Genomic DNA, 7,500 nt, shown 5'->3' with positions numbered 1-7,500 from the left:
TTATAGTGGTTTTTGTGGTTTATCATGTTTCAACCTGTTATCTTTCAAAAGAAGAAAATAAAATGGAGATGTGTGGAGATGTGGAAAAAGAGAGACAGAACAATCACAACATCTCACTGTAAAGGAAACACTGAAGACAACAGAGACTGAAAACAAAATGAATCACTAATCTAAACAAGGGGCCGCAAACACGAAAACTGTTCATTCAAGGCAGCAAAGCTGTCGATCACAAGAACACGCGTCACCACCACCACCACCACCACCACCACCACCACCACTACCACCATGGACACATAGCAGGTGTGGCTTACCTTGCAACTGGTTCTGCTCTTCTGGAGAGGGGGTGAGAGAGAAGAGCAACTTGTCAATCATGCAAAGCAGTGCATCGCCAGCGTGTCACTATCGACCAGGGACAGCGTGCGTGGCAGGTGAAACAAAAACACTGAGGCAGTGAGAGGCCATCTTAGGACAAAAGGTGTAGGGTCAACAAATAGTTTGGAGGCTTAAGTGCAATTTCAAGCAAGTGCAATGAGAGAAAATGTTACCGGTCAATTGATCTTACTTGCGTCAATTGACGTGGGGTTAAACTGGGAGTTGAGTTGAGTTTTAGGGTAGCTTAAAGCATTAGTAAGTCATGTGCGGGTTAGGGTTAGGGTTAGACTATTGTTTTCAAAACAGCACATGGATAAGTTGAGCATGCATGCTGAAAGCGGCGTCTTGAAAGTCGTTACTAAATCACTGGCTTGGTTTCAATTTCTACTGAAGCGTTCGATCGATTGAGCTACAGCCTTGGTTGGTTCGTTTAATGGTTTCCAAATGTCTGTGTGCTGCTACATGTGCACGCCATCTGTAGTGTAGGGTACCTGAAAACCAAGCCAATGATGAGACAACCTAAAAAGCTACAACCCCCCCCCCCCGCCCCTGACCGAAGGAACAACCCCCTACCCCCCGCCACAAGGGGGCGCCCTCTCCCTGTGAACCGACAGTCCCTCCTCCTCCCACCTCCGTCTCCACTTACCAAGATATTTGGCCTTCTCCTCTCGCCTCTCCTTGGCGAGCTTCTGCCTGTCCTCTGACTTGGCTGCATCTGGGGGGGGAAGGAGGGAGAGAAGGAGGGAGGGAGAGAAGGAGGGGGGGAAGGAGGGAGAGAAGGAGGGAGGGAGAGAAGGAGGGAGAGAAGGAGGGAGGGAAGGAGGGAGAGAAGGAGGGAGGGAAGGAGGGAGAGAAGGAGGGAGAGAAGGAGGGAGAGAAGGAGGGAGGGAAGGTGGGAGAGAAGGAGGGAGAGAAGGAGGGAGGGAGCAAGGGAGAGAAAAAGAGAGAGGACGGTGAATGAGAGAGATCATTGTGCAGAGAAGAGGGCCCAATCCAGCCCAACACATCTGCAAAGTGATAAAACACTGGAAACTGGCAGGAGGAACTGGCAACTCTAACAGGCTCTCTCTGATAGAGGCCTCTTGTATCTAACACAGGCCTTGAGGGATTCACACTTCACACACCCATTTCCGATGACTGAGTGAAGCAATGTGGAAAAACCCTGTTTAGGATTCACCCAAGCGCTTAGTTGATTAGTCACACCTTGCAAAGACTTGCCCTGATATCAGGGCTCATCATGAGTAAACAGGTAATTGAATTCAGTATTAATACACCTTCTTCTCCAGCACAAGGTGGTTCTATAAACAGGGTTCCATTACATTTGTGTCAAGTCAGCCATGAAGGCATTTTTCATTAATGTTGCCATAGGAAATGCATACCCACTAAAATGATTAGGGGAGTTAGCTGCCCTGGTTGCCACAAATGCCAAATAACTGTACACAGCAACACATTGTAATGTGGAACACATTATTTGACAAATGTATGACACATTATTTGACAAATCTCAAGGCATAATACATAGATTCAAAGAGCGTTTTATTTCTACGGTTCTGAGCTATCAGCAGATAAAAACTATATATAGTATGAAGGTGCCTCCGGGTCACGTGCGCGTGTATATGTGGTCACGTGCGCGTGTATATGTGGTCACGTGCATGTGTATATGTGGTCACGCGCGCGTGTATATGTGGTCACGTGCGCGTGTATATGTGGTCACGTGCGCGTGTATATGTGGTCACGTGCGCGTGTATGTGTACTGCATTTCTAGAAGAGAGTGTTTACATATCTCCTCACACTGAGACATCTGGTGTCTGCATTTCATCCCCCCCCCCAAGCACCTTTACCAAAACACTCTGCTACACCGAGGGCAGAAAGATGGCGTCTATTCCTCCACACAACTCTGCAGTGCGTCACAAACGCTTTTTGCCAGTGCCTCATTTTCCTATGATTTAGAAAATACAATTCAGACAGGTAAGAGCGATATTTCTTGCTTCTGAACATGGGAATTGTGTCAGAAATATGAAGGAGACTGTGCACCGACAATAATATTCGCATTGCACTGCTGTATGTGTGTGGAGGCCGCCATCCTTAATAATACAATTCTTACATTATAATGATATATATAATTATATATAGCTAACATATAATTAATTATTAGTATAATTAAATTAAGATTATATAATGATTAAAGCACTTTGAGCTACAATGTTTGCAGGAAAAGCGCTATACAAATAAAGTTATTATTATTATTATACTTATGCACGTTCAGCATTGCTTTTGTATGACTTCACACAGTGGAGGGATGGGGAAATGGGGACAACAGGCTAATGGGCTAATGGATGGAACGGAATAGGGAATGGCATCAAACACATATCACACATGTGAGTGGTATCAAGCATTTGTCTGACACCATTCCTCATTCCGTTCCATCCATTACAATAAGCCCGTCCTCGTCATCCACCAGAGTCCAAAGTATAATTGAATGACGTTATGTGTTATTAAATGATTACCAACACATTGAGTCAGTGATTCAAGATTACGCTAGATAAAAACCCACCTTAATAATACGCTACGAAGTCAATCATACGTAATCATACATGATATGCTATTCTAGGCATACAGTACTCATAATAATAACAGCCTTATGTTCAAGTTCAATTGTACTTGAAGATTTCATGCCACATCTCTTCCTTCCTTCCCCACACATACCATATGTTCTCCCTCCATATCAGAATTCATACCTCAGTAGATGCTACATGATACGATTCAAGCCGACAGAAGAAGAACAGCCTCCCTAACAACCTCTGACCCACTTCGGCCTGTTTGATATTTATAGTGCTGTAAAAATATCAAGTGTACCAGGGGTGTGTGCAGTGCAGTGCAGCCTGTGACTTGATGAGTCACCCACACCAACCAGCCACAGACAGGAACAGAATCAGACTGACCCAGAAACACTGAAGCCTGTTTGGGTTCTGTTAACTCCTGAAACCTCTCCATTTTAAAATAGGAAACACATTGTTTTTCTTTTAAACCACAACATTTTAGCTTTTTAAATCATAATACTGTTTTTTACTATTATTTTTAAATGACTAGACTTTTTAAATAGGCACTACATTTTATAAACACTGTTATGTCTGTCTGTTTTTATTGTCTGTATTATTGTATGTATTAATGTATGTGACCTATGTGTGTTTTTACTGTGGAAACTGTATTCCTGAGCTGCACTTCTGCCTGTCAAAGGAGAGTTTCTGTCACTGTGTGACACAATAAAGCTATCTGGAATCCCCGCTATCCCCCTGTACCGTTGTTCTACAAGAAAAAAAAAGAACGTGTATTAAAATAATTCTTACTTCTTCTGGCATTTTGACTGCCAATGGCCTCATTACTTTTCCTTGCGATGACGTGATGGACAGATGATTCACTTACTTAGACAAATGTATTTTGTCTAAGTCACTTTGGATAAAGGCGTCTGCTAAATGCCCAAAACGTAAATGTAAATGATGCAACCATTCTATCCAACCTGTTTATTATATTTTCAGAAAAGTAAACAGAAGTGGTTTGCAGCAGAGCTATTCTACATATTCAGCAAGTCCAATGGATATGAATGGACCCTTCCTGTTTTGAGAGGGGAAACTCCAGAGCTGAAAATGCCCCATGGATATGTTTTGAGGGGGGAAGGGGGGCTGAATTGAAGCAGTGGGCCCCCCTCTAATGGTGACAGTGACAGGGCATGGTACAACCCCTGGTCTTTAAAGACGACCCCTCCAAACACACAAATCCCTGACAACCTCCTGAGGGGTAAGGGACGGGGGCCAACTGCCCTCAACTGTCAAAGTCTCGAAGTGCGAGAAGTGCCAACGTTTAATTAAACCAGCCCATTATGAAGGCGGTGCTCCCGATTGAGACACAAGGGCTCACCGTTTCATTTCACTAATTAGGAGCTGCAGAGAGCTTCGTCCTCTTCCTCCCCCTCAGGATAAGATAAACCCACAGAAAGAAAGCATGTTCAGATTAAGAGTGGAAAAGCAACTCAAAGGTTCGCTCTTCTGCGAAAAGGTAAGCAGCAGTCGTTTTGGGATTTAATGTCTCTGTAACGGACACAGAAACGCTTTGTTAAATATTAAAATGAGGGTCAATAAAATGTGCTACTTTATTTGATTGCTCTGGCATCCCATACTGTAGTAGTCTAATTAGGTTATGTAATCCTCTCAGGGAGCAGTCAGGGAAGCCTTGCGTGACGTTAGAATTATAAGGTTCTATCTCCATTTTTGTCAATTTTGTTTTTTACATAATCTGATCCATTTGGTGTTTATTAATGCCTCTGTGGTGTTATTTTTAAAATGTTTACATTTCTGAGTTAGTAATTCATCAAATACAAAGGTTCCATCTCACAAAACATAATGGAATGTAAAAACTTTGATGCTCAATATCTCTGAACTGCCCTAAACGGAGATAGAACCTTATCATTCTAAGCTCACACTTGGTAGAACTCTGCCACCATAGGCCATGGGTGAACAGACCATGCCCACAGTCAAAGGATTAAACGAGCCAAAATTAAGTGAGGGAAAAAAAAAAAGAAGCTTACATTCACAAAAAATCCAAACACGTTTCTTAGCGTTTACCGGTACATATGTTAGCCAGCACCCGAGGGCAGGACAAGAGGTGGCATTGTGGAAACGGACGTGACACAATAGCCAGGTCAAGCTAAATGCCCCCTTGGCATCACTCACTTGGGTGACTCACGTGTGCCCAGTCCGGGTCAGGCACCTCCGGGGCACCTTTAATAGGACCTTTAATACCGGACCGGAGGTGATTAAGAACCAGACTGGAGAGAGCCCTTTAGCGATTAGCATTCGCCGTGCTACTTATCAACATGGATCAAGTGCTCACATTTAAAGAGACATCTCCTCAGAAATTCAATTGTGGCTAAGTTATATAACCCCACAGCAACCCAATGATATTTTAACAGATTCTGTCGTGTGTAAAGTATAACCCACCAATAATGTACTGTCTGCCACAGGTCTATTTTGGATTTTGCCCAGGCCCGTGCCAAGCCTGTGCTCATCATTATTCAGGTCTAGTAGCTAAAACTCACATCTAGATCTTATGGCACTATTGAGGCCAATTGCCATGGTGTACAATTCCAACCCCTACCATTGTGTTCAGAAAATAACATTGATGAAAGCATAGTACCAGTAAATGCACCAGGCCATACATACGAATAATGAACATACTTTTTTGGGGTCGGGGGCTTGCTGACCCAGGGACGGGCGTGGCCGGGGAAGAAGAAGGTGCATTGGGGATGACGTCAGGTTTGGTGGGGGTCCCGACTCTCTGCTCTGTGTCTTTCTTTGTGGGGGTGGTGTCCATTTTCTGGATAGTTTCTGTGTTGGGGGGGCTTGCCACCCCCTCAGGATCCTTCGTGTCCAGAGCTGGATAGGGAGCTAGAGAGAAAGAGACAGAAGACAAGAGAGAACATGATGGAACGTCCAGTAACTCAACACAGCATCGAGATGGAGTTCAACCAGTCAATCCTCATTCCAGTGGAGAAAGGGAGCAAGGCAGCAAGGGAGGTGGGTCTAAATGAAGCTCTATAGTGTGCATGAGAGAGAGAGAGAGAGAGAGAGAGAGAGACAGAGAGAGAGAGAGAGAGAGAGAGAGAGAGAGAGAGAGAGAGAGAGAGAGAGAGAGAGACAGAGAGAGAGAGAGAGAGAGAGAGAGACAGAGATTCTCTGCATCTAGAGAAGTTGAGCTCTAAGAGGTTGAGTGAAGGTCTTCGTTGAGACCCACTTCTCTATGGGGAGTAGCTCTTGATGCACAATGCTTTCAATCAGCTATTCATAGAAGTAATCAAAAAACATTAAGTGGGCATTGTGGTCTCTACTATACTACTCTACAGACTCTCAATGGCTGTACAAAGCAAAAGAAACACGTCAACTAAGCTCGGAAAAATAGGCTTTCTACCCACACTGAAGCCAATGTATGGTTTGTCTAGTAGCACTCAATACAGATTTTAAGCCTCGAGTCTTCTGACTCTCTACCACACAATCCTCTCCTAAAATACTAATTTCTAGCCCTGCTGGCTGATGATTTATCGACAGTCGGCAGTGAGTTCCCTTCCTCCCTGGAAGAACAAAAACATAGTAATTGCCTCCCTGCCTGTTGATGATTCTACCGAGGAGGAACCAATTGATTTAGCGAGAAAGAAGAGAGAGAAAAGGCTGCCAGTGTTCTAAGATTCAATCTCGGCAGTAATCATCGCTTCCGGAGTTCCCTATGGCTACAGTTCTCTACGGCGTGCCAGCTCAAAATAGCTGTCGGTTCTTCTACTTTATGACAAAAGCAGCTATAACTCTTAGCCTCAAAGTGATGTTGTCAAAGAGAGAGGAGGAGGAGTTGGGACAGGGTTTTGGGACGACTGCTCTATGGGTGGGTCAGAGCAGTGTGTGACTCACACTTGGCAGACTAGGGTTTGACTCTCCGGCTCAAACATAACTTTGGCCAGGCTTTGGAGGCCTGGGGGGTGGGGGGGTTATTTGGCTTTGTCCGCTCAGCAACCGGCCCCCGACATTCCCTCTGAAACAGGGTTTCTACCACGCTGTCTTTGGGAGGGTAAACACTGGGGAAATGTGCTTTAAATTATTCATTCGTGCTTTAAAAACAACACTGAACAGAAGGCGGTGGATAGAAGATTTACTATACAAATAGTGTGCAATCCAACAGCATGCCTCCGTGTTCGTATTGCAGTCCAGCAGATGCCAGATTAATCCAATTTAATTCATGACATTATGACAGGAGATTCATTCAAATCCATCCATCCATGTATGTAATCCATGTGTCCATAGTGAGAGCAACCTAAAAGAGAGACTCACACTAGACCTCCTCAATCCCGAACGCTGTCTTTTCTGGAACTGAGGCACCTGGCAGAACGAGGCCTGTACGAATGACACATTTATATACCAGTCTGGTTGGGGAGGTGTGGAAAATAAAAACAGGCAGTTCCAACCTGCTGTGTAGCTTAGCAGAGAGGAGAGAGAGAGAGAGGGTGACTGGGCATGCACCTGCCATGTCATTATTAAGGAGGACCGTGGCTGTAGTCTACTGAGAAACGTTCGGTTGATACCGTCACAA

The 7,500-nt window shown here is 44.5% G+C and overlaps 1 protein-coding gene across 1 annotated transcript in view; it reads right to left on the bottom strand.

Annotated features, from left to right (window-relative positions):
• map7d1a (MAP7 domain containing 1a) overlaps nucleotides 1–7,500 on the bottom strand; it is a gene marked incomplete at its 5' end in the record, with an annotated part of 55,676 nt that overhangs the window by 42,065 nt on the left and 6,111 nt on the right. The window contains one exon of the mRNA XM_080540486.1: nucleotides 5,604–5,801. Coding sequence (XP_080396612.1) covers nucleotides 5,604–5,801 — 198 coding nt within the window. The remainder of the gene's footprint in view (nucleotides 1–5,603; nucleotides 5,802–7,500) is intronic.

The sequence above is a fragment of the Nansenia antarctica genome, assembly GCF_963989245.1.
Source record: "Nansenia antarctica genome assembly, chromosome: 10".
NCBI lineage: Eukaryota > Metazoa > Chordata > Actinopteri > Argentiniformes > Microstomatidae > Nansenia > Nansenia antarctica.
Note: the sequence above shows the minus strand (reverse complement) of the source record. Positions and strands in the feature narration are given on the sequence as shown.